Source organism: Chiloscyllium plagiosum, chromosome 2 (assembly GCF_004010195.1).
Source record: "Chiloscyllium plagiosum isolate BGI_BamShark_2017 chromosome 2, ASM401019v2, whole genome shotgun sequence".
In the NCBI taxonomy this organism is placed as follows: Eukaryota; Metazoa; Chordata; class Chondrichthyes; order Orectolobiformes; family Hemiscylliidae; genus Chiloscyllium; species Chiloscyllium plagiosum.
In genome coordinates, this window is record NC_057711.1 from 137,976,907 (window position 1) to 138,004,780 (window position 27,874).

Consider the following 27,874-nt stretch of genomic DNA (forward strand, 5'->3'; position numbering starts at 1 on the left):
TGGCCATGTGTGGTGCTGGAAGAGTTGAATAGCTGGGTTGCTTGGAGATGTAAATACTCCTTCCAACACCTCGTGTTCATCTCTTCACATTCACAGTGATGTGTCTTTAATGTGTTCATTGCCATCCTGATTCAGCATCCTCATTTTGGTCTCTGGCTGGGATCAGTGTCCGAACAATTGCTTTGAGAGTGTGGTGTCAGACCTACGCCTGACATGTCCCACCCAGCAGAGCTGCTTTGTGTGTCAGGTTGGCTTGGGAGAGGGCACTGCTGTTGAATGTCACTGGATGTGGGAGATCAGGCAAGATGAGTGTATTTGGAGCACAGTGTCACAACAATTCTTCACGTCCAGCTTGATCATGTCAAACTTTGCTGTGTTCTCTCTAAACTGCCAAGTATTAAATCTTGCAGGGAGATAGAGTTTCTGACTTCCTTACAGTAAAACTGTCCCTGCCCTTGCAGTCTTCTGCCTGCCCCTGCCCCTTCCATTTCCATAGAACTCACTATTTTATTGTTGAGACCTAGACAATTTATGAAGTGATCTAACCTGCTGTTGTCTGAACCAGGGTAACTTGCTAAAGGAATGGAAGGTGCTACTTCACAATATAACAATCAAATATTCGGGCGGGTGAGCTAAAACATAATCACATAAACAGATATTAGGACAAGTGAGCTAAAACTTGGGCAAGGAGGTCGATTTTAAGGCAACTTTTAAAGAAAGAAATGAGGTAGAGAAATGTTGCAAAGAAATTCTATGCTTTAAAGCTCATGTGACTAAAGGCACTGTCACCAATCTTGGAGCCAGGAGAACTGGGAATGCACCAATTTGAGGATCTCTGAGCTGTGAGGTCGGAGATGGAAATAGGGAAAGTCGGAGGGCTAATCTGGTGCCAGGGCAAAGGTGAGAGGCAGGCCAGGAATGCAATAAGATCCTCGAGTCTGTGGGAAGCCGAGACACAGATCAAGTTTCAGCAACAGCTCAGCTGAAGCAGAGACCTAAAAGGGTAATTAATGTAAGTTAAATTAGACAGTCTTATTCACAGCATGGATATATGATTGAAGGTCATTTTGGGCTTAAATGCATCACCAAGCTTGTGAATAATCTGCTGGAGCCTCTGACAGCTGTCAGGAGGTGGAATGGGATTAGTCGTGAGGGAGTGGTGTTTGTGACAGCAGCGACAAGCAATGACTTCAGTCAACCCAATATTTAATTAGAGGAATGTTATACCCCTCCAGTTGCTGGATGTGAAGTAAGCAGCCTTACAACTTTGGAGACCATAGGAGTGAGCTAGAACCTAGTATTATAGCATGCGGAATCTTCCTTTTTTTTTTTGAATGATATCATGGAAGGGCATATTACAGTTGAGTTGAGAATGATCCAAGGATAGATGCTTGGCTTGCCAGGAGTATCTGCAGGAACAGGGGAAGACCACAAAAGTTCTCTGGCTGTGGAAGATATACAAGAATAGGAATAGGTGGGTGGTTGTCCCACCCAAATTAGTCACTGGTGGAAGAGCATGGCCTGATGAATTGTCAGAAGCTACAGACAAGTCCAGAAGAACAAATAGGGGAATTCTATCTATCTTAGTCGCAGAGTGTAATTGATGACTTTTTGATATCAGTTTTGATCATATATGGAGTGGAATTCAAGCAAGTAGCTCTAGGATAAATGGGCAGGTATTTGTAAGGTGACAAATAGTTTAAAAAAAACTTCTAGAAATGGGGCCATTGGTGCGCTTTTGACTTCTCTCCCCACCCTGCTGTGGCTGCCAAGTCTCTTTCAACTCTGCTTATGAATCTCGTTATGAATCTTCCATCTTTTTTTCCGAACCTGTTTTCCTCATGAGCTTCAGCACCTGTTCCTTTGATCTCACTCCCACTAAAGTGCACACAGTGTAACTCTGGTGATGATGATTGGATACTGCTCTTTATTCAAACTGCCACCTTCAGCTCTTCAAATTTAACGTAAGCTTTCTCCATCCTCGCAAACATCTGTGATCTCCAACTTACCTTCCTCACATCCTTCAATATGTCGCTGCCTCCCAAATCCATACTTGTTGTTTTTAAGTTAAATCCTATTTAAATTTCTCACCACTGTCCTTCCTAAAAAGGCCCAAGCAGAGAGCCATAGATAACTGAAACCCATTTAATCACTGCAGATGAACAAATCACGCTCTTCTGTAGTTTTAAGCGGAGTGAGATGGCCCTAGCTTGATTTCCTTCTGACCTCTGTTATCAGAGCAACTGAAGTATTGGTTTCCTTCCTGACCCCACATCATTAGTCTTTTTCTTTACTCATTCCCGGATGAGGATGTTGCTGGCTATTATTGCCCATCCCTAATTGCCCAAAGGGCAGATAAGGATCAACCACATTACTGTCAGTCTGGAGTCACATGTAGGCCAGGTAAGGATAGTAAGGATGCTAGTTCCCATCCCCAAAGGACATTAGTGAACCAGATGGGTTTTTCCAACAGCTGGTTTTGGATTCATGCTCCTCATTAGACTCTTAAATCCAGATTTTTATTGAATTCAAATTCTACCATCTGCCACGGCAGGATTGGAACCCAGGTCCCCAGGTATTATCTGGATCTCTGGATTAATAGGCCAGTGATATCACCATTAGGCTGTCACCTCCCCAACTTGAATCCCCAAGAATCTCACTGTAGTCCTTCCCTTATTCTCACACATGTCCCTTGACAACATCAACACAACTTCACAATGTTTGCAAATATATTACCCAGCTTTACCCCTCCAGCACCTCTTTGATCCCTTCTTTGCTGCTATATTATTGAACGACCCGACCAGTGCACAGTTTGCAATGAGTTGCAGTTTTCGTTCTCTTGAGGATTACGAAGGCGGCAAACATTGTTCTTTGCCTTGGCCACAAACTTTTCACCTTTGCCAGCAGTTCCACCTCCTCCCTAACCACAATCAGGCTGCTTCAGAACTTTAAAATCCAGTTCCATTTGAAGCTGCTTTTTAAATTCCTCAAAGAGATTGCCTCCTGGCAACCCTACTTCACGTAAATCTGCTGAATCCTTCATCCATGCGTTTGTCACCTCCTGAGTCTGTTATTATAACGTGCTCCCTCCTGGTCACTCCAAACACCTCTAAGGAAAAAAAACACTGAAGTGGAGGAATATTAAAAAAATATGGCGACCTGCACTTTGTTAATAGAGAAATGAGTCTGAAATGTTTAATATTATGACAGATTGATGAAGACTGAACCATGAACTAAGGCAATACGATCAATGCAATATCAAGTGAGCAGAGGACTTGTTGAGATCTTTGCTGTGAGAATTTTTGCTTCCCATAGATCTAAATTCTCAACACTGGAGTAATAAGTAAGGGAATGGGTGTGGGTGGATTTCTCCAGAGGGTCAGTGTGGACTTGCTGGGCTGAAGGGCCTGTTTCCACACTGTAGGGATTCTATCTCCTTTAGTGTTTTTTTTATTTGTATTGATTTAGGTAGCCCTGCTTATTCGAGCAAGCTGTGGACTGAGGGAGAAAAGGGTTTGGCGATGTCCAAGGTTTAAGTGGCTGGCAGTGGTGTTTTCGTGTGCCATAACTGAATATTTTTTCCATGGCTAGTTGAAATTACATAATAAATGTTCCTTGGAGTTTAATTTTGTGCATTTCGAAGAAAAGTCTTGTCTTGTACACCTATCTAGATGTGTATGCCCCAGTGCGCAGTGACCCTGACAGAAGCAAGCAAACCTGAAGTTGTCCCTGAGTCATGGAGCCCTACAGCATGAAACAGGTCCTTTAGCCCAAACTGATCCATGCTGACCAAAATATCCATCCACGCTAACCCCATTTCCCTGCACTTGGCCTGTATCCCTCTAAACCTGTCTGAGCTGTGTATTTGTTCAAATGGCTTTTAAATGTTGTTAATGTACCTGCCTTAACAACTTTGGCTGGCAACTAATTTCATATGTGTATCACCCTCTGTTGTTATGAATATGTGGGTATACTGTACTTTTGAGAGTTAAAAGCAACAGAATTACCTGACAGAACCAAGAAAATAAATGTAATGTAACATTTGATTGAACAACTCCATTAGCTGGTTGCCTGGAAACGACAAATCAGGTTTTAAATAGGCCAATCAATTTAAATTATATCCCAAAAAATGCCAAATTCCAATCCAGTTTGAGTTGAGTATATTAACAATCTTAACAGCCAATGACACAATCTGATGCTTTGGGAGTATAAGACCGGGCAAAATTGAATGGTTGAGAGGAGAACTGCCAAGCCAATGACCTCTGCATACCAGCAAGAAAATAGCCCTCTTAAAAGGTACCTTTATCGATCAGTAACCTCTGAAACAGAATTCACAATAAGAAGAAAAGACAGGAATTCGGAGAAAACTGAAAGCTGCCAGCTTTTGAGATAAGTTTTGTTTTGTAAATCGTAATAGAGTTTTATCGGACTAGTATTATAGAAGGGGAAGCTAAAAGATGGTTTAGAGTAAGGAATTGTAAATAGTTGTTAATTATTCTCTCTTCTACTTTAAGAAATAAAGTTGTTAGTTTTTACTTTAACTAGATCTTGGCCTATCAGATTTTCACAGATTACAGCATGGGATAAATCTTTTTTCTGTTTTGTTGTTCTTTGAATTAAGCAGGGGTGTTTACCCAGTGTCGTAAAAATGTTAGCCCTCAGGTTCCCCTTTTACTCCTACTCTTTCCCTGCTAAACTTAAACTGATGCACTCTAGTCTGTGATCCCCAACCCTGGGAAAAAGACTGAGTGCATTCACCCTATCCATGCCTCTCATGATCCTATACACTTCTAGAAGATCCCACCTCAGTCTCCTCCCATCTAAAGTAAAAGATCCTCATTTGTCCAACATCTCCATTGAGCCCTGGCAATATCCTCCTAAATTTCTTCTGCACCCTTTCCAGTTTAATAACATCTTTCCTTTGGCAAGGTGACCAGGTTGACAGTAAGGCCTGAAGAGTTGAAGTGGGGTAAGAGTTGATCTAAAAGTAACTATGATGATGAGAGGCCAGTGATGTGCTATCACTTGCTTGCATTGGGCACAGAGTGAAAGAGGGTAGTGTCCACCGAACATGCCATGATAATGTCCTGAAAACAGTCGGATAATGGCTGAGTCAGCAATCAATGAGCCTTGATTTGCATGTTGAGAATTTGCACCACCCATCACTTCAAGGCAGGAGAAGAGCATTGGAAGCTATCTAGAAATTAGGTGAGTTTGGTGTTTGGGTGACCCGAATATATGGAAATAAAGTAGCTGTCATTCAACAGTAAGATTCTGAAGTCACTATTTAAAGCTTAAGGGGAAAGCTAGGCATCTTTTCTGTCCAGATTCCAATTTTTCTCATTCTTGTTATATTTTCCCAACTTCGTTGCCATTTGGCAAATGCCTCGCCAAGTGTTTTTGGTTGAGTAGTTGAAATTTCTGATTTTTGAAGGGAGTTAATATTTGTTTCGCCTTTCCCCTCCCTGTGTCTTACCCAGCTTCCATCCCACCCCAACCCCAGTTGCAAAAAAAGCCTTGCCCCAGTAATCCTGTCTACCCTTGCAGACTGAGCTAAATTGTTCATGGGATAAAAGCAAGTGAATTATGCATGTGAAGCAATTACAGTTTGTAAACTACTCTACTTACTAGCATGGTACAATTTATGTGATTTTATGAGTAGAAGCAACTGATAAATCATTGAAGATATTTGAATGGCATGGTTTTGCTTCATGGCTTGGTCTGAATGCCATAACGCTCACATTTTAGATGTGGTTAACTTATCCATGCAGAATGACTTGCTACTCCTTAATAGCAAAGTTTATTTCATAGTCCCACTTTCATAGTGGCATTTTTGTTACAGATCCAGTACTGCACATATTGGGACTTGCATGATGCTGTATTCTCAATCCAAATGTCAGTGGGACTGAGATGACTGGTGCAGGGATCAGGGTCAGGAAGCTGACTTATCCTAGAGCGTGATGTAGGAATTTGGTGAATCCACAATGCAACTCATTTATTAGGAATGGTTACAGGGAATACAAGACTGGACGAAAGAATGTAAATTACTCATTTGACCTGTTTCTGTTGTGCAAACATAATGTGCTTACACAGATTAAGTTACCCAACTGCCCCCCCCTCCTCTCTTGGGCACCCACTGCACCCTCGTCAACACAGATATAAATTGTGCAACTGAAATGGTATAAGGCTGTGATCATCTTGGGATTGGAGCAACAATTCTTCACTGCTAGAGTCAGCTTTTCACTAAAACTAAATCAGAAAAATTATGATATATTTACGAATTTAAGAGGAATGTGCATGAAAAATGAGCAGACTGGTGTAACATCTCTACCCAAAGTATTAAGTCTTTATATTTGCTCATATTGTTCTTCCAGTATTGCTGGGTATAAAATGACGTATTTTTATCAAGTTATAATTTTGATTCCATGTGAAGTCTGCATGCCTGTTGTTTCACAGCCCTGAAACTGAAGTTTTTTGCTGTCCAATGCTTTAAATTGAGGGAGAGGATTTAGAATAGATCACTCTTGTGCAAGTATTTTGAAATAAAGAACCCGAAAGTAATGTACAAATTGATACTTTGAGTGGGAAAACGTTAAGTGGTAATTATTCTGTTGAAGTATTTGAGTTGGTGCTGCAATAAGATTAACTCTAGTTTGTCTTGATTGTTACTTTGTTCAAGTCTCAACAGCCAAGTCCTGCTGGCTCCAGTTCCAGTTCAAATTCCAGTTCAAGTTTTACTCCATCTCAAAACAACCGACAAGGTAAAGATGTGAAATGTCACCAGTTTTTCTATAGTCTGTAGCTCTTGATGTTGAACTAACAGCAGCGAAAAGGCTTAACCTTCTCAGACTTATTCCTTATGAGTCAAATCACAGAATCCTACATTCGGTAAAGCAGACCATTCAGCCCATCAAGTCCACGCCAACCTTCTGAAGAGCATCCCACCCAAACCCACCCTCTATCCTATCCCTGTTACCCTGCATTTCCCCTGGCTAATCCACCTAGCCAGCACATCTCTGGACACTATGGCAATTTAGCATGGCCAGTCCACCTAACCCACGAATCTGTGGGGAGGATACCAGAACACTCAACGGAAACCCACGCAGACACGGGGCGAATATGCAAACTCCACAGTCGCCCGAAGGTGGAATCGAACACAGCTCCCCAGTGCTGTGGAGCAGCAGTGCTAACCACTGAGCCACCATATCACCAAATTCTCCAATATGGGAAGTCATCTTCTGGTTCATCTCTTACTCTGAAGCTCTAGTGACAATTGTAAATGGAATTGAATAGTGTGATCTGCCTAGAATATTTTCGATTCTGTTTTTGTTTCTGATTTCCAGCATTCGCAGTTCTTTAGTTTCTTTTGTATAGAATTACTAATTCTCTCTGTTTTGGATTCTGTTATTCAGTGTTTCAGTTTTCTACTTTGCTCACTATTCTGTTGTGTTTGGAATTCCACCTACAAAAACTTTCAATTTGCTTTTTGTTGTATCTTTTAATTATTTCAGTTCAAATATTTATGGATATTTTACAACTTGGTATGCAGGGATTCTATGATTTGACTCAGGCTGAACAGGTTGGGGCTCTTTTCCCTGGAGTGTCGGAGGCTGAGGGGTGACCTTATAGAGGTTTAGAAAATTGAGGGGCATGGATAGGGTAAATAGGCAAAGTCTTTTCCCTAGCAGAAAGTGAGGACTGCAGATGCTGGAGATCAGAGCTGAAAAATATGTTGCTGGAAAAGCGCAGCAGGTCAGGCACCATCCAAGAAGCAGAAGAATCGACGTTTCAGGCATAAGCCCTTCTTTCTGCTGTTATTTCCTTGATGATTATTGCTTTAAAGTGTGCGAGTAGATTATTGTGAGGAATATATTTGTTTCTCCAAACTGAGGCCTGGTCTTAATGTCAATACTTTTTTTTGATGGTTTTCTCACTTAAAGTTGTCATACAAGGGTAGTTAATCGTGTCATTCACATTTCTCAGTGGGTCATCTTTTAAAGACCACTGTTATTCATGAACTGTCTAAAGTAAGTCTTTTACTGTATGCCCTGTGTGGTGTTATTTCCATTTGGGGTCAGCCATTTTTTCCTATACATTTGTCATTCCTATCACCACGACAACTTGTATTTCAGAGATCTTCCAATGCCTCTATTCCTTTCATGTCCTTACTATGTTACAAAGTGCTTCACATCATTCTTTGGATTCCCTTGGGAGGGGATGGGGTCTGGTGGCTCAGTGGATAGCACTGCTGCCTCACAGCACAAGTTACCTGAGATCAGTTCCACCCTTGGATGACTGGCTGTGTGGAGTTTGCATGTTCTCCAGTATCTGCATGGGTTTCCTCCGGGTGCTCCGATTTCCTGCCACGGTCCAGAGATGTTCAGGTTAGGTGGATTGGCCATGCTAAAAATTGCCCATAATGTCTAGAGATGTGCAGGAAAGGTGGATTAGCCTTGGAAAATGACATAATCGATATGTTTCGCTTTTGCTTGTTATTGATTGAGATGAATGTTGGCTAACTCATCAAAAGAACTTTGTGTTCTTTGACTTATTTTGAAGCACAACAGGAAGTCTTGCCTGAAAATTGGCAATTCTGTGCCATTGTCCAATGGCATTAATCAGAATACGTTCAGCTAAACTTGGCACTGAGCTGATCACACTTGGGGAATAGGCTTCATTTTTCTTATTGGCTAGCCTGCCACTTGACAGCTTCCTTTTTATTTGATGCACTCTTCTTTGCAAATTGGGAGAGGCACTGGCCTAGTGTTTATCATGAAACAGAAACTGAGCTAATGTTCTGTGGACTCTAGTTCGAATCTTGCCATGGCAGATGGTAGAATTAGTAAAATAAACTGGAATTAAGAATCTAAGATAACCATGAAAGCAATTATCAGAAAAACTTATCTGGCTCACTAAGTCATTCAGGGAAGGAAATCTACCAACCTCACCTGGAATAGCCTACATGTAGCTCATCAGGTAAAGTTGGTCAATTCCTTTTCTTCAGCAGGTTGACAAACTGCAGCATTGATAATGTGCCACTTTTTTGTTATTATTCAGTCAGAGGATGTGGGCTTTGCTGACTAGACCCAACTATTATTGCTAGTCTGTAATTAGAGTCATAGAGGTGTACAACACGGAAACAGACCCTTTTCCCATGCTCGTCCGGGCCAATATAAAACTAGCCCCATTTGCCAGCATTTGGCCCATGTCCCACTAAATCCTACCTATTCTTCCACCCATCCAGTTGCCTTTTAAATGTTATAATTGTACCAGCCTCCACCACTTCACTGGCAGCTCATTCCATACACTCACCGCCCTCTGTGTGAAAAAGTTGCCCCTTGGGTCACTTGTCAATCTTTCCTCCCTCACCTTAAACCTGTGCCCTCTAGTTTTCGACTCCACTATCCTGGGAAAAGACCTTGGCTATTCACTCTATCTATCCCCCTCATGATTTTATAAACCTGTATAAGGTCACCCCTCAGCCTCTGATGCTCCAGTGAATATAGCCCCAACCTATTCAGCCTTTCCCCATAGCTCAAATCTTCCAACCCTAGTAACATCCTTGTAAATCTTTCCTGAATCCTTTTAAGTTTTACAACATCCTTCCTGCAGCAGGGAGACCAGAATTGCACACAGTATTCCAAAAGTGGCCTAACTGATGTCCTGTACTGCCGCAACATGACCTTCCAACTCTGTGCTCAATACTCTGACCAATAAAGGAAAGCATACCAAACACCTTCATCACTATCCTATCTACCTGTGACTCTACTTGCAAGGAGCTATGAATCTGCACTCAAAGATCTCGCTGTTCAGCAACACTCCTCAGGATCTTACCACCAAGTGTATAAGTCCTGCCCAGATTTGCCTTTCCAAACTGCAGCCCCTCATTGCCCTCGGAAGTGAATGCTATCTGCCTCCTTGAGCAGCTGCAGTCCACTTGGTGCAAATAGACCCGCAGTGGTGTTAGTGAGTTTCCAGGTTTTACCTCAACAGCAGTGGAGGAATTTTCCATTGTCGTTTGCAGTGCCCAGGTTGTTGCTGGGTGGTCCATCCTGTTTTCATTCCTTTTGAGACTTTCTTTATTTCACCATTTTTTCAGTTTGGTGCAGTTGAATAACTTGCTAGACTAATTCAATTGAGAGTAAACCACATTCGCTGTAGATCTGGAGTCACTTGTGCAAGGACCCTGGACAGGTGACTGCTTTTAGTTTTGAAACATTGACTGTTGTGGAGGATGGAAGTGTGAGAGGACGGACGGGATCTGATTGTACTGTAATATCTTCAAATGGTAAAACAGCTTGTGGAATAATTTTCTAGGCACCACCCGCATCAAACTTGGATTGGTTGTGATAGTCCTTCTCTTCATTTCTGACCAGGTCCACTGCGATCTATAATGGAGGACCTCCATTCTGAAGACAATGAATCAGATGAAGATGAGAACGGAAGCATATCTGATGTAGAGAGATCATTAAATACTCATTGTGGAAGCAGAGGGCTTCGGTTAGTATTACAACCAGCTAATTAAAATTAAGGTTTGAATACATATCTAATTTTCTGTCACCTTTCATTAGCTGTGTTGATTCTTTGTGCTGAAAGGCTTGATTGCTTTTTGTGCTGTTACCTATGAGAGTGGATGAATTATCACAAATATTAAACTCAGGATAATGATCCAAAACTAACTCTGAAACTTAGAGATTGTTTATTTTCATTAATGATGTTAATTTATATTATTATCTTTATTCAGTTTAAATGTTCAAAAGGAATATCCATAGTCATGACTTGATTTTAAAGTAATGACGTACCAGATGCTTAATGGATGTTTGTGTACGAAGTTGCATATTTGTTATAAGTGCCGCTGCTTGCTATGTTGCTGCTGTTCATCAGCAGTGCTCCCCAGTTGTTTTTGTCATGTTTTCTTTTGTTACCAATACATAATTGGTTTGCTGTATTACATGCTCAAGAATTCTCCAGCACTTTCTTTAATGCCCGTGATGAAATGGTCTGGCATTTACTTTGAAATGAAGCATGGTTGATTTTACAGAATTTGTTTTAGCCAAGTTAAATTATCAAAGCTAGATTTTAGGACATAATGCAAATGAGTATAAGCGTTATGTTCTGCTCGACCTTTGATATACCCTCCAATGTGGAGTCTGACTGCTATATTATTATTTTCTTCATTGTCGTTTGAGAGGTGAAATGAAAAAACTTTGTAATGCATGGGTTGATACAATGCTGCTGAAAATGTCTGTTTATAATTCTGTTTACTTGTAAATATTAAGTGTAGATTCTGTTATACACAATAATTACTCAGAAAATTAATTATAGAACAGGTTTATTTGTGAGCTTGTCAAAGGCTGTTCTAAGAAAGAACTACAGTATTGTACAGTAAGCTCTGTTGATTCCATATCCTTCTTCTGAGGAAATGCTATTGAGGATGCTTCAAACCACAAGAAATTAAAGTAGGCATTAATAGGAAAAAGAGAAATCTCAAAGGAGAGCAGGGGTTTACTTTTGTGAGTTTCATAAGATTCCAGCACATCAAAATTGATGACAAGATTCTTGGTCCAAACATTGAATCCAAGTACTTTCCACCTGAATGGTTACAAGTTACTAATCCTCCCGTTCATTTACTCAACTAAGCCTACTGTGGCTGTGCTATCCCTTATGGCAGCATCCATGTTGAATATTCGGATACGACTGGATTTATGTTAAAACCTAAATGATTGATTGATTCGTGATGTTGCACTTGGATAACTGTTACTTATCTAGCTTTATTTTAATTACATTACTAAATTACATGTATGTGAACACTATTTGTTGTCTGTCTTTCATGAAATCAAATCAATGCAATCCAGTTAGAAATTCCCTGCCTTTATATTGTCCTTAAAATACCTGAAGAATCTTTATGAATTCTCCTTGACCTTAGCTACCAAAGCTATCTCGTGTCTTCTTTTTGCCTTCCTGTTTTCACTCAACAGTGTAATCAGTGTAACCAGCCCTATATTCCTCAAGGGATTCACTAAATAGCTGGGATCAATTGAAGAAGGCTATTGAGGAGTACAATAGGACCTTGATCAACTGGGCCAGTCGACTGTGGAATGGCAAATGGAGCTTTAATTTAGATAAAAGTGAGGTATTGCATTTTGATAAGACAAACCAGGGCAGGACTTATACAGTTAATGGTCAGGCCCGGAGGAGTAGTGTTAAACAGACACACCTAAGGTTCAGGTATATAATTGCTTGAAAGCGGCATCACAGGTAGAAAGGTTGATGCCAGCAGATGTTTGGCACACTTGCCTTCATCAGTCAGAGCACTGTGTACAGGAGTTGGGCTGTCATTTTACCAGCTGCGCAGGACATTGGTATGACCACATTTGGAGTACAAGTTAGATCATTACCAGTTTTCTCTGTCTAATGAGAGAGCAGCCCTATGGTCTAGTAAGAGTCCAGTGACCTGACTGCATATAATTTGAGTCACTCCGCTGTAGAGAGCATGTTATTAAAGTGGAAAGGGTACAAAGATGATTTGCAAGGTTATTACTAAGACTGAAGGGTTTGAGTTATAACGAGAGGCTGGATAGGCTGGGGCTTTTTCCAGTGTCGGAGGCTGAGGGGTGACTTTTACAGAGGTTTATGAAATCCAGGAAGGGCATGAATAGGCAAAGTTATTTTCCTCAGGGGAGTCCAAAACTAAACGGTATAGGTTTAAGGTGAGAACAGAATGATTTACAAGGCACCTTTAGGGCCCCTCTCTCTCGTGTATATAGAATGAGTTGCCAGAGGAAGTGGTAGGGGTGATACAGTTAGAACATTTAAAAGACAATTGGACAGTGCATGGATAGGAAAGGCTTAGAGGGATTTGGGTCAAACACGGGAACAGTGGTACAGTGGTTAGCATTGCTGTCTCACAGCGCCAGCGACCCGGGTTCAATTCCCACCTCGGGCGACTGACTGTGTGGAGTTTGAACGTTCTCCCCGTGTTAGCGTGGGTTTCCTCCGGGTGCTCCGGTTTCCTCCCACAGTCCAAAAACGTGCAGGTTAGGTGAATTGGTCATGCTAAAATTGCCCATAGTGTTAGGTGAAGGGGTAATTGTAGGGGAATGAGTCTGGGTGGGTTGCGCTTCGGCGGGTCGGTGTCGACTTGTTGGGCCGAAGGGCCTGTTTCCCACTGTAAGTAATCTAATCTAATCTAAAATGGGAATAGTTCAGTTTAGGAAGCCTGGTTGGCATGGACGAGTTGGACCGAAGGCTCTGTTTCCATGCTGGATGACTGAGCGTGAACATTTTGGGTTGTCACAATCTGATCTGATCAGAAGTGAAGGGTGAAAGGTCATCACTGCTTGAAGCTTTAGCTCAGTCTGTTTCTATAAAATATTGTCTGACCAACTCTGTAGAATCTTCTATTTTTACAGATTGCCAGCATCTGCAGTATTTTGCCTTTGTTTCACTGAGAAAGTTGTTCTCTTTATAATTCTCTCGCTTAGAGTCATAGAGATCTACAGCATAGAAACAGACCCTTCAGTCCAATTTGTACATGCCGACCAGATATCCTAAATTAATGTAGTTCCATTTACCAGCATTTGGCTGATATTCCTCTAAACTCTTCCTCTTCCTATACCCATCCAGATGCCTTTTAAATATTGTCATCATACCAGCCTTTCCCCACTTCCTCTGGCAGCTCATTCCGGATGATTTTAATACATTGCACAATGAATTAAGTAAATTCAGATTGAAATGAGGAATGATGCAGTTATTTAATTGAAATATAGGTGGTCGTGATTGAGAAACTTGGGTGGCTATCACTGAATGAATGAAAGATTCTCCTCACGTGATCTTCTTTCATCCCAAAGCAGTGTAATTGAAAAACGAGAAATACTTGAAAAAAAGAGTTTCACTTCAATAATTTCCCAATGTATTCTCCTGGAGAACCATCCCTAAGGTTGATCTGAAGTGATGTAGTTAACAAAAAGATGTTAAAATTGACTTACTGACATGATTAAGTGTAGGTCTGGGAAGAGCAAAATAATATTGTAACAATGAAGATGGTTACTATTTACCAATAAAACATTTAGGGCAACTTTTTCACACACTGGGTTGGGCGTGTTTGGAATGAGCTGCCAGAGGAAGTGGTGGAGGCTGGTACACTTACAACGTTTAAAAGGCATCTGGATGGGTATATGAATAGGAAGGGTTTGGAGGGATATGGGCCAAGTGCTGGCAAATGGGTCTAGATTAGGATATCTGGTCGGCGTGGACAAGTTGGACCGAAGGCTCTGTTTCAGTGCTGTACATCTCTATGACTTTATCTATAACTCTATTTACGGTGTACATTGTTAAGCATAACCATATCCACATAAGAGTGTATTGAAACAAATAAACTTCCCTGTATCTTCGTTTTATCCCTGTTTCTTGCGTATAATGTTTGTATCTTTGTGTGACAGAATGAGTTTGAGTGATGGAAGTGACAGTGAAAACAGTAGCACATCGACACCACCCAGAAATGAAGCACCACCAATCTTGAAAGCCAACAACAGCAATAACCAGGTACGAGAAAAAGCCGTGCAATAAAGTGTAGACATCAGTGCACAAACGGTTTCAAGAAAATTTAAATTCAAACCTTGGTTTGTTCAAAATCCGGGCCTGTGAGATTTTGTCTGAGTTGTATTCCCATTCTCACACTACAAGTCTAGCTGATTGCATAATTTATTGGTTTGATCCCATGAATATGAAGAGAAGGTAAAGTCACCATCGTCCCAGAGGACAGTTGGGCTGCTGTTTCATTCGAGAGACGACTGGTGGTGGTTTAACCCTCTGGCGAGGGGAGAATTTAAAAAGGAAAGTCTTTCATGGTAACCTCTGTAGGTGTGGGAGTTGAACCCACTGTTGACATCACTATGGAATGCAAACCAGCTGTCCAGCCAACTGAGTGAACTAACTCCCAATCTATGAACAGAACCAGTCTCTTTCGTACAGTTGGTCATGGTGTGAGATCCAAATACGTGTGATAAGTATTCATTTAATCAAATGTTTTGGTAAATCCAAATTGGATTCACATTTTTGAAAAGATTCATTCAGACACCTGTCAGTGTCTCCTTTGTACTTCTAAATGATCCACCATCTCGCTTTTGTGTCTTCCATTTTCCATAACAGTTATGCTGCTGTCAATCTGCTTAAACATTCCCCCTTTGTCACATGGGATGTTTTTGTCACCAGCTAAGTCTTTTACACTTTCTTTCTCCATGCACATATCACTGGAATAGCTCTTGTATTCAGTCCCTCAGAGCGAAGGATGAATGCGTGAAGATATCCAACACACAACCAGCTTAACTAGCAATCACCAGATCAGGATGGTTGCCATCAAGCTGGAAGGTATCAAACATTGGGATTTGTGCACTTTTTCTTTTCCCATAATCACCCATTGTTAAGTAGCGGGAGTTTAAATCTGGTTAGCCATTGTTCAGGCAAATGTTCTACTTGCCAGAGTTTAATTTCTAATCACACTCCATAAAGTCCAACAAAACTAATGCTTTGCTTTACTCATATTTTCTAATGAAAATACATACCAAGTCAAATGCTCACCCAATTATCTCTTTAACTAACTGAAAGCCCTTACCTGGTCCATAGTTCCATCTTGTCTCGGGCATCCCTCTCAGTCATTCCTTAATAATAAATTGCATTTCTTTTGTATTTTCAAAATAAATTTAGACGGAACCAATAATGAGGCAAAATGGCAACATTGTATAGAACGACAATAGAGACTGGATTAGTTCAGATTGTATTCACTGGAATTTGGAAGAATGAGGAGGATCTCGAAGAAACGTATAGAACTCTAACAGGAGTAGACAGGGTCAATGCAGGAAGGATGTCCCCAATGTCATGGGGGTTCTGAACCAGGGGCTCCGGCCGAATGGCTAAGCATAGTCCAGGCTGAATGGTCTACTCCTGTTGTTAATAGTATTTCTAATAGTTTCTGAGAGATTTCTGTTTTCTTTGTAAAATAATCCGATAGTTGAATGCTGCTGTCCACTCCTTTCAATGTGGAGATTTTTGTATTCTCTAGCATCTGTGTTAAAACTAAAATATCTTTTCTCAGAATATTTTCATTTGCACGTTTTGTGGCATGTACGTTATCCTGTAGTGAATTGTTACTAAATATTGCTTTGGAATTTTTTTTAGAATTTCTTCCAATACTTTCTTGGAGAAATACACTACAATCTAACACCTGAACCAGAGTGAGGGTTTTTTCCACTAACATATATTTTTTACTACTTTTCTGATCTTTCTAGCTTCCCGGAAGCTAGACTTAAGAATCCATCATTGCGATTTGCACAAGAAACGTCACTTAAAAATGGCACCTTTCATGTTTCTAGCGCCTCTCGGATAGAAATTTCAAAACAAAACACTAAACACTCTTCTAATTTTTTGAAACATTTTGTTCCCCTGAAAAATCCTTTCATAGTTCTTTCACAATCCTTTCATAATTCTTTCATAATATTTTTTTAAAAAAGTGTGTAGCATAGGTGGATTGACCATGCTAAAATGCCCACAGTACCCAGTGCTGTGCAGGCTAGATGGTTTAGCCATGAGAAATGCTGGGCTCTTCAGAGGATCAGTTTGAACTTGATGGGCTGAATGGCCGAAATCCACACTTTAGGGATTCTGTGAAATGTGAGGTGTGGCACAGTGGTTAGCATTGATGCCTCACAATGCCAGGGACCCGGTTCGATTCCAGCCTTGGGCGACTGTCTGTGTGGAGTTTGTACACTCTCCCCATGTTGCATGGGTTTCCTCTGGGTGCTCCGGTTTTCTCCCACAATCTAAAGATGTGCAGGTCAGGTGAATTGGCCACGTTAAATTGCCCACAGTGTTTAGGTGCATCAGTCAGAGGGAAATGGGTCTGGGTCAGTTACTCTTTGGAGGGTTGGTGTGGACTTGTTGGGCCGAAGGGCCTGTTTCCACACCGTAGGAAATCTAATCTTTTACTCGACACAAAGACCTCCCAACTGGTCTCTGGCCTGATTTGAATGCCTCACCAGAAAAGCTGTCCAAATAGACTTCGCAATTGCTCCATTTCCACTTTGGAAGCAGCTGCATCTTGTATGAAACCCCACATTGATGAATTATGTTTGAGTTAACGTTTTTACAGATAAAAGTTGCTGATACAGTGACATTCAGTCCATTTTGCGCCATTTCCAAACCAATGTACATAAAAGACAAGAGGCCTGGCTTCCAATTTTGAATTCTGCTTTAAGGCCAAGCATGACTTAGATTCACTGTTCCCACTCCACAAAATTTAAATGATTGCATGCCTATTAAAGAAGTCTGAAAAGGGTGGCACAGTGGCTCAGTGGTTAGCACTGCTGCCTCACAGCACCAGGGACCCGGCTTCGATCCCTGTCTCTGGCGACTGTATGTGTGGAGTTTGCACATTCTCCCCATGTCTGCGTGGGTTTCCTCCCACAGTCCAAAGATGTGTGCGTTAGGGTGGATTGGCCATGATAAATTGCCCGTAGTGTTCAGGGATGTGTAGGTTACCGGCATTACTCAGAGATAACTTTCATCTCTGAAAGTTGCCACCCAGGTAAATAGTGCGGTGAGGAAGGCATATGGCGTACTGGCTTTTATTGGTAGAGGAATTGAGTTCCGGAGTCCTGAGGTCATGATGCAGTTGTATAAAACTCTGGTGCGGCCGCATCTGGAATATTGTGTGCAGTTTTGGTCGCCATACTATAGGAAGGATGTGGAGGCACTGGAACGGGTGCAGAGGAGGTTTACCAGGATGTTGCCTGGTATGGAAGGAAGATCGTATGAGGATAGACTGAGACACTTGGGGCTGTTTTCATTAGAGAAAAGAAGGTTTAGGGGTGACTTGATTGAGGTGTACAAGATGATTAGGGGGTTAGATAGGGTTGACAGTGTGAACCTTTTCCCGCGTATGGAGTCGGGTATTACAAGGGGGCATAGCTTTAAATTAAGGGGGGGTAGATATAGGACTGAAGTTAGGGGTAGGTTCTTCACTCAGCGAGTCGTAAGTTCATGGAATGCCCTGCCAGCAGCAGTGGTGGACTCTCCCTCTTTATGGGCATTTAAGCGGGCATTGGATAGGTATATGGAGGATAGTGGGTTAGTATAGGTTAGGTGGGCTTGGATCGGCGCAACATCGAGGGCCAAAGGGCCTGTACTGCGCTGTATTCTTCTATGTTCTATGTTCTATAAATATAGAGTAGGGAAATGGGCCTGGGTGGGTTACTCTTCAGAGAGTCAGTGTGGACTTGTGGGGCCGAAGCACTTGTTTCCAGACGAGGGATTCTTTGATCAAAACTGTCCCGTCATGGTGCCAAGAAAATATAACAGGGTGTCTGCTTTCAACTGGTGACTACTATTTTAACAAAAAGGAATTACTCAGACCTAACAAACTCTCGAAATTGAGTCATACAGTGTGGAAATAGACCCTCCAGTCCAACCAGTCCATGACAACTGTTCTCCCAAACTAAATTAGTTCCATCTGCCTGGGCTTGGCCCATATCCCTCCAAACATGTTTTACTCATGGGCTTATCCAAATGTCTTTCAAACACTGTAACTGCACCCACATCTACCACTTCCTCTGAAAGTTCATTCCACATATGAACCATTGTGTGTTTAAAAATGAAGCCCAACATTTCTCTTATAAATCTTTCTCTTCTCGCCTTTTGAAAAAAAAATACCCCCAGTCTTGAAATCCCCTGCCCTTGAGAAAAGGCACCTACCATTCACTTTATCTATGTCCCTCAATATTTCATAAACTTGTCTAAGGTCACCCCTCAACCTGTTACTCTCCAGTGACAAAAGTCCCAGCCTATCCAACCTCTCCTTATAACTCAAACCCTTTCGTCCTGGCAACATTCTGATAAATAGCTTAATAATAACCTTCCTATATTAGGGAGACCTGAACTAACTGGACACTACATTCAGTATTCTGAATCATTCAGGCCACATTATTTAATTTCCAGAGGGTGCCCACCTCCTTTTAAAGGACAGAGAAGCACTTTTGAGTTCGTATCCCTGCAAAAATGCAGCTTTAAATCCAAATGTCTGACATTCCCAAGTGTTCCTTGCGAAGAAAGCCAAGGAAATTAGACTACTTGTGTACTAAACAGCGCAAGTGATCAAGTTAAGACATTCCTCAACCAACACATCAGATCCATGTTCTGTAGTCCTGCCACATTCGGTTATGAAGGTGGTGGGCGATTAAGTAAATCACTGGAGGAGGCATCTCCACAAATACCTCCATTCTCCATTATTATTGGGGCCCAGTTAATCAGTGCAAAATACAATGCTAAAACTTTTCTAACAATCCAACCAGAATGTGGAGTGGATGATCCGTCTTCGCCTCCTCTGGATACTCCCAGCACCACAGATGTCAGTCTTCTGCCAAGTTAATTCATCTCAAGTGATGTACAGAAATGGCTGACGATCCTGGCTACTGTAGCCTTAGTAACGTTTTCACAATAATGCTGAAGGCCTGTGCTGCAGAACTTGTGCCCATGATGTATCTGTTCCAATACAGCTACAACATTGGCACCTGCCCAACAATGTGGAAAATTACCCAGTTATGTCCATCAGTAGTCATCAGTAAAGTGGTGGAAAATGTCATTAACAGTGTTATCGAGCAGCTTAGCAATAATTTGACACTCGGTTTGGGTTCTGCCAGGGCCACTCAGCTCCTGACCTCATCACAGCTTTAGATCAAAATGAATGAAAGAGCTGAATTCCAGAGGTTGGCTGAGTGAATGTTTTTGACTTTTAGCCAAGTGTCGTATTAAGGAGTCCTAACAAAACTACTGGAGTCAATGGGAATCAGGGAAAAACTCTCCATTAATTGAAATCATTCTTGGCAGAGTGAAAGTTGCCTGTGGTCTTGGAAGATCAGTCATCTCAGCTCCAGGACATCTGTGCACGGGTTCCTGGGGTAGGATTAATGATCTTCCTTCTACTATAAGGTCAGAAGTAGGGAGGCTCACAGATGGAGCAATGCATGTAATAAAGCAACACCATAAAACAAGTTATGAGTGACTTTATTTTGCCTATACAGTTGGGCAAATCAAATTTAGTGATATTACCAATGAGGTGGAGTTCCTGGAATGTATATATCTGGGCCAATATGTTGAGGAACCAACAAGAGTACATGCCATCCTAAACTGAGTATTGTGAATGAGAAAGGAGTAAGTGGCAGTCCAGTTCTACAAGACCATTTGGGGATGAGTGACCATAATAGACTTCCTCATCAAGATCGAGAATGATGTCATTGCTTCTGAGTCTCTGATTCTGAGTCTAAATAGACAAAATTATGAAGGAATGAGGCTACAATAGACTAGGGAATATTGCTTCAAGGGATGGTGGTGAAAATGAAATGGTAAACATTCAAAGGGGATGAAGCGTGAACTGCAACAAACATTCAGGCACAAAAGGAAAATGGGAAAGGTGGCCAAAGCCTGGGAAACGTGGAAAATTGTCGATTCCATTAGATCCAAAGCCAGAGGCATACAAATTGGCCCAAATAAAAATAACAGACCGGAGGAGTGGGAGCAGTTTAAAATTCAGCAAAGGAGGAGAAAGGGACTGATTAAGAAGGGGAAAATTTGAGCAGAAGCTTGCAAGAAACCTCAAAGCTGGCTGTTAAAATTTCTGTGTGAACAGAAAAAGATTTGGTGAAGACAAATTTAGGTTCCTTACAGTCAGAAACAGGAATGTATGATAGGGAAACAAAGAAATAGCTGACCAACTATATACATTCTTTGGTCCTGTGCTCACAAATAACGTGCCAGCAATATTGGGGAGCATTGTTTAGTGAGAGGGAGCAACCGAAGAAAATCCGTATTAGAAGGGAACTGGTGTTGGGGAAATTGATGTGATTGAAGGCAGGTAAATCCCTGGGGTCTGATGATCTCCATCCTACAGTACTGCAGGAAGTCGCCCTAGACATAGTGGATGCATTGGTCATCTTCCAAGATTCTATCGACTTGGATCAGTTCCGACAGTTTAGAAGAAACTCCTCTATTTAAAATGGGGGCAAAGAGGAATTTTCAGACCAGTCAGCCTGACGCTGGTTATGGGGAAAATGTTCATTATGCAAGATTTCATAGCTGTGCACTTGGAAAAGAGAGGCAAATCAGACAGAGACAGCATGAATTTTCAAAAGGGACCTCATGCTTGACAAATTGACTGGAATTCTTCAAGGATGTAACTTGATGGCAGTTGATGTGATTATTTGGACTTTCAGAAGGCTTTCCACAAAGTACTAACAAAGAGATCAATGTGTAAAATTCAAGAACATGGGATTAGGGGCAGTGTCTATTGAAATGAATAGCAAATTGGTTAAAAGACCGGAAACAAAGAAAAGGATTAGATGGGCATTTTTCAGAATGGCATGCAAGTGACTAGATGGGTATCACAGGGATCAATGCCAGGACAGCAGCTACTCATAATATATAGTCAAGATTTAGATTGAGGAAATCAATGTAATGTTTACAGATGACAAAGTTTGGCAGGAGAGTGAGGAGAATACAGAATTGTTTGTGTGGTTTCTGCAAACTCAGTGTGCAGATCCATAGCAGCTGCAGTATAATGTGAGGCTATCCACTTTGGGAGTAAGATCAGGAAGGCACATTATTATCTGGCTATAAATCAAGAGGGGAATGTAATCCAATAAGACCAAGGTGTCCTCAGACACAGTCACTGAAAGTAAGCATTGCCGACAGAGCAGGAGGATTGTGGCTTCCTAGCAAGTCAGTTTCAGTATCTGAATAGGGATGTCTTAGAGTCATAGAAATGTACAGCATGGAAACAGACCCTCCGGTACAACCCATCCATGCCGACCAGATATCCCAACCCAATCTTGTCCCATCTGCTAGCACCCAGCCCATATCCCTCCAAACCCTTCCTATTTATATACTCATCCAGATGCCTCTTAAATGTTGCAATTGTACCAGCCTCCACCACATCCTCTGGCAGCTCATTCCATACATGTACCACCCTCTGCGTGAAAACATTTCCCCCATAGGTCTCTTTTATATCTTTCCCCTCTCACCCTAAACCTCTGCCCTCTCGTTCTGGACTCCCCGACCGCAGGGAAAAGACTTTGTCTATTTATCCTATCCTTGCCCCTCATAATTTTGTAAACTTCTATAAGGTTGCCCCTCAGCCTCTGACGCTCCAGGGAAAAAAGCCCCAGCATATTCAGCCTCTCCCCATAGCTCAAATCCTCCAACCCTGGCAACATCCTTGTAAATCTTTTCTGAACCCTTTCAAGTTTAACAACATCTTTCCGATAGGAAAGAGACCAGAACTGCACGCAATATTCCAACAGTGGCCTAACCAATGTCCTGTACAGCCGTAACATGACCTCCCAACTCCTGTACTCAAAACTCTGACCAGTAAAGGAAAGCATACTAAACACCACCTTCACTATCCTATCTACCTGCGACTCCCCTTTCAAGGAGCTATGAACCTGCAAACCAAGGTCTCTTTGTTCAGTAACACTGAGAGAAGAATGAAGAGGGGAGTCTCTGAGAAACCATTTAAAAGTCGAAAAGGACCAGACACATTCTCAGTTACCGGCGAGCCGAGGCTATGGTTCATAGCCTAGGGCTATATGATAAACTATATAGGATTAAGCTGAGGAGAAATGTTTTCACCGAGAGAGGAGTAAACGTATGGCGTTTGTTACCACAGAAAGCAGTCAAGGAGGAGTTGGCTATAGCACTTGGGGCTCAAGGAATCAAAGGATATGGGGGGAGAAGAAGGAACAGGGCATTGAATTAGGTGATCAGCCATGATCATTGTGACTAGTGGAAAAGGCTCAAAGGGCTGAATGTTCTGATCCTGTTTTCCATGTTCAGCACCATTTGCTGTTCCTCAGATACTGAAGCAGGCCATGTCCAAATGTAGCAAGACCTGCACAATATCCAGGGTTAGGCTGCCATGTGATATGTTAACATTCATGCCACACAAGTGCCAGGCAATGACCATCTCCCACAAGAGGGAGCCCAGCCATCCCCTTAAGTGTAGCGTTACTTCATGGAATGTCCCATTATCACCAGCCTGGGAGTCACCATTGACCAGAAACTGAACTGGACTTCCTGAATAAATCGTGGCTTTATTTAGGAGCAGACTTTGAGATTAAGAACCATGCAGCAATTAACTCTCCTTCTGTCTCCCCAAAACCTGCCCACCATCTCCAATGAACAAGTCAGGTGTGTGATGGAATCCCTCCTCTTCTCGAAATGAGTGCAGCTCCAACAGCACTCCAGAAGCTAAATTCAGGTCAAACAGCGAGCTTGATTGGCACCCCAACCACAAGCATTCAGTCACTCCACCTTCCAAGTTCAGAATTAGTTGTGTGTACAATCTTTTTTTAAAATTACTTAGTGTGGAAACAGGCCCTTCGGCCCAACAAGTCCACACCGACCCTCCGAAGCGTAACCCACCCAGACCCCATTCCCCTACATTTACCCCTTCACCTAACACTACGGGCAATTTAGCATGGCCAATTCACCTAACCTGCACATTTTTGGACAGTGGGAGGAAACCGGAGCACCCGGAGGAAACCCACGCAGACACCGGGAGAATGTGCAAACTCCACACAGTCAGTCCCCTGCACTGCAGATACACTGCAGAAATTCACCAATGCAGTCTTTCACACCTTCCGAACCCACAATTATTACTGCTTAGAAGGATGAGCGAAATGGGCACATGGGAATACCACCATCTGACTGGCAAATACATCGCCATTCTTTCATAGTCACTGGGTCAAAAGCTTGAAACTCTCTCTCGAGCAGTGTCCTTACTCCAAACTGACTGCAGCAGCTCAAGAAGGCAGCTCACTTTCTTAAGGGCAACCGGGGTGATTTGATTTGATTTGATTTATTGTAGTCACATGTACCTAAGGACAGTGAAAGCTTTTGTTTTGTGAGCAGTACAGACAGATCATAGCAGACTAGGACAAACTGATCACATGGTGCTTAGAGCGAGGCATACAAGGTTATGGCCGCACAGGAAGTGCGTAATGGTCAACATTATTTGAAGTTAGGAAGGTCCATTCAGCAGTCTAATAGCAGGGAAGAAGCTGTTCTTGAACCGTTGGCGCGTGGTGTGTTGAAGCTTCTGTATCTTCTGATTGACCGAGAGCATTTCCAGGATGGGAGACATCTATAATGATGGACATTTGATGATGAGTGGACAACAAATGCTGGCCCAGCCAGTGATGCAAACATGAGACTTCATGGTATCCAGAGCCATTGTTGAAGACTCCAGGGTAATTCCCTCCCGACTGTATCCCACTGTGCCGCCACCTCTGCTGGGTCTGTCCTGCTGGTGGAACAGGACATCACTGTCACAATCTCCAGATACGTTGGACATTGTCTGTCTCTAATGTGCAATTCTGAGCGTATGACTATGTAGATGGCTAATCTGTGAGGCAGCTCTCCCAATTTTGGCTCTAGCACAAGATCTGTGTAAGGACCACTTTGTATGGTCATATGGACTAATTGTCATTGTCTTTTCTGGTGCCAGGTGATTCATCTGGTTTTATTTTTGAGACTTTCCAGCAATTGTTGTACCTCAGTGGCTTGCTCGGCCACTTCAGTCTGTTCTCAGATTGTTACCAATTTGTGCTGTAGTTATTTTTCTTCCTTACAAAAACATTTCTGGTCTCCATTTTTCCTTTGGTCAGATGGCGAGCAGAACACCATCTGGTGTACAGGAGTGAGCAATATCTCATTTAGGTCATCAAGTGTCCCACATTCTTTCACATTTCACATTTGATTTTAAATTGCAGTGAGATGACTCGCTGTTTGTATCGATGTAATTATATTCCATATTAACGCAATTCAGTTGGGCATGTCTTTTTTTTGTAAAAGGAACGGCCTCCTTAGTACTGTGTTGCTGTGAATGTTTAGGCGACTGGTTTTTATCTAAAATTGTGTTTCCTTTTGAGTGCTCAAAAGCTATCTTCTGGAAGTAGGCCAATATTCTGTGCTTCATTTGGAAATGAAATATTCTGTTTAGTACATTGGATACAAATCAGGAAGAATATAAGATCAAACTGCACAGCTTGTGAAATTCAGGGCAAGCATTCATGAAGTGTAGTTATTTTGTTACATCTATTGATATTAAAAATGGGACTTGAGGGAAGAATCTTTCTTTTACAACTGTTACCTTGCTTCAAAGCTAATTACAGAAAACACCAAGTTGTCTTTGCTTTAGAAATTATTCTCAAACCCGTATAACAATCTGTCGTCTTGAACTTTCAACTTTGATAACCTTGTGGTTTTGACCCATCCATTTTTAAAAAATACCAAGTTGTTCCTCTGATTATTGTTTTTGAATTATCTGTTAGGAATGTCATGATAACATCCATGTTAAAGGTTGCAGATTCTCCCTATGTTTGATCAAAGGGAGATAAAAGGGTCATGTTGACAGTATAGTTGGAGATATGGAAAAGTCCATGGCGCTGATGATAAAATATATTGACAAAAAGAGAGCATGTATGGTTGGGAATGGGGAAATTGTGGAAGTGAGTGGTGACAAGAGAAGAAACCTTAAGGCCAGTACTTTCTGATAAACAATAGCCATTTTTTTTAACTGCCTTTGAGCACAGCCAGAAGTGAGGAGCCCTGAGGAGATTTGTAGCTGAAGTCTTTACGCCTCTGTTATAACAGGTGTTAGAAGTCAAAAGCCCATTAAAGCAAAGCAAACCTGAGAAAACAATAAGGAATGGGGAATATGACAAGGTAAGATATGTTTCTTGCTTTCTTGAAGTTCTTTCATACAGCGACATATTACAATACAGGAGTTGTTTGTTCTGTCAATGGAAAATTCTTGGACAGACTGCTGTGCTTCAGAATGAGACAGTAGAAGCTGGTGAGGTCATCCTTGCTCGGACTTTCCTGAAGTTTAATTATTAACTTAGTTTCTTGCTATTTCAGCTGGTTTAGTTAATTAAGTAGGACTTACAGCATAAAAACAGACAACTTGGTCCAACAGCCTATACCAGTAAGTCACCGAGTAGCAAACATCTGAAATTGATTGTTTGTGCAATTAGAGGTTTATAAAATCATGAGGGGCACGGATAGGATAAATAGAGAAGGTCATTTCCCTGGGGTGAGGGAGTCTAGAACTAGAGGGCACAGGTTTAGGGTGAGAGGGGAAAGATATAAAAGAGACCTATGGGGGAAATGTTTTCACACACAGGGTGGTATGTGTATGGAATGAGCTGCCAGAGGAAGTGGTGGAGGCTGGTACAATTGCAGCATTTAAGAGGCATTTCGATGGGTATATGAATAGGAAGGGTTTGGAGGGACATGGGCTGGGTGCTGGCAGGTGGGACTAGATTGGGTTGGGACGAGATGGACCGAAGGGTCTGTTTCCGTGCTAGACACCTCTATGTCTCTAAGACTCGGTTATTCTTCAGCATCATGTTTCCAGTTCAGAATCTGGAGTCTGCAAGTGATTCATCCAATGGAAAGTTAATAAATAACATTGGTTTCCCAAAATACTTTGTGCTCAAGCTGTTGTTCAGAAGGCTTTTAACTAGTGTTGTATTGATACATACCCCAAAGTAAGGAAACTGAATTCTCTTAGAGCCACTGACAGTCTGATGGACTTTATGATCACAGTGATATTGGCTGGCAAAGGAGTATAGTTTTTGAAGATGAAGATGGGTGTTATGCAGCTGCCTTGTTCAAACTCCCAAGGTCTTTGGCATTTTGGGTCCAAAAGAATCCTTCAATATGTTGTTACAAAATTGGGGACTTTGGCAAATTTTGGGTTTTATTGTGTTTGGTTGCACAGTACTTGGTCTGAAAGATCCACACCCGATATTTGCGCATAGGACTCCTTTAAACCAAAAATGTTTTCCTCAATTAAAATGTGGAGCAGGAAAGGTACAGTGGGTCAGGGAGCATCAGAGGAACAGGAAAGGTTATAAATCTGCCTTCATATCTGTCCTTATGTGGTTCACGGACATGATGTCAGATTATGGTAGCCAGGTGGAGTATTGGAGCTGCTCATCGACGTGGGGTCTTTGTTCTTCACCCTGTCTGTCATCCATCGTAGAATTGATGTCAAATAGTCTTGTTATTTTCTTCCTTTGAAAGATCTCTTGCACACAATGGGAGCGACTCTACCGAAAGTCCCAGGTTCAAGAACCTCCCGCTGCAGAGATGTGTAATAACCTCTTTTGAACAGGTTAATTGCAATTGCAAAGTGAGCTTTAATTTGAGAAGTGGACTAACAAATTGGCAGTGTGGTGTAAAAATGCAGAACAAAGAAGAGTCTCGAGCTATTTTAGCTCACAATAATATATATTAACTTTCTTGACCTCATGTTTTGTGAAGCGATATAAATTCAGTTTAATTATTCTGTAAATTCTATTCAATTTTTGGTACATTGAGCGACAACAAGCCTGCTTTTCAAATACTGTTTGAAAATTGCAAAGCACCAGCTGGAGTGAAGCAGCAATCGACAATCCGAATGGAAATGTTTTGTTCAGATAATGTCATGTTAAGTGGCTTTTAAAACAAAAAAATGGGATTGCAGAGGTTAATGAACATATTGTGTATTTTTGAGGACATTTTCATCCCATACAAGGGGCTTGCATGCTAAAATCCACAAGATGATTTCTGACAGTTAGCAGGGGATCTTAACCTCATATTCTGATAACTTTCACTGATCTGGTAAAGGAAGTAGTCTTCTATTTTCCTTTGTCTCTATGGTCAAATTCAAGCTCTGAGCAGAAAGTTGCATTGCTCTGCTGACAAAAAGATATTATTTCCTCTGCTCTTGTTGAATTTTGAAAAGGCATTTCAAGGTGAAACAATCCATAGTCTTTGTGTC

The 27,874-nt window shown here is 41.7% G+C and overlaps 1 protein-coding gene across 3 annotated transcripts in view; it reads left to right on the forward strand.

Annotated features, from left to right (window-relative positions):
* Nucleotides 1-27,874, forward strand: part of mllt3 (MLLT3 super elongation complex subunit) — a 155,537-nt gene that overhangs the window by 105,237 nt on the left and 22,426 nt on the right. Inside the window, exons 6-9 of one of the 3 annotated variants that reach the window (XM_043719034.1) lie at nt 6,680-6,761; nt 10,377-10,500; nt 14,442-14,544; nt 15,706-15,851. In XM_043719034.1, coding sequence (XP_043574969.1) covers nt 6,680-6,761; nt 10,377-10,500; nt 14,442-14,544; nt 15,706-15,744 — 348 coding nt within the window. In that variant the 3' untranslated portion in view covers nt 15,745-15,851. Of the gene's footprint in view, nt 1-6,679; nt 6,762-10,376; nt 10,501-14,441; nt 14,545-15,705; nt 15,852-25,698; nt 25,771-27,874 lie in introns of those variants that run through there. The other 2 variants (XM_043719014.1, XM_043719024.1) reach the window with 2 other exon arrangements.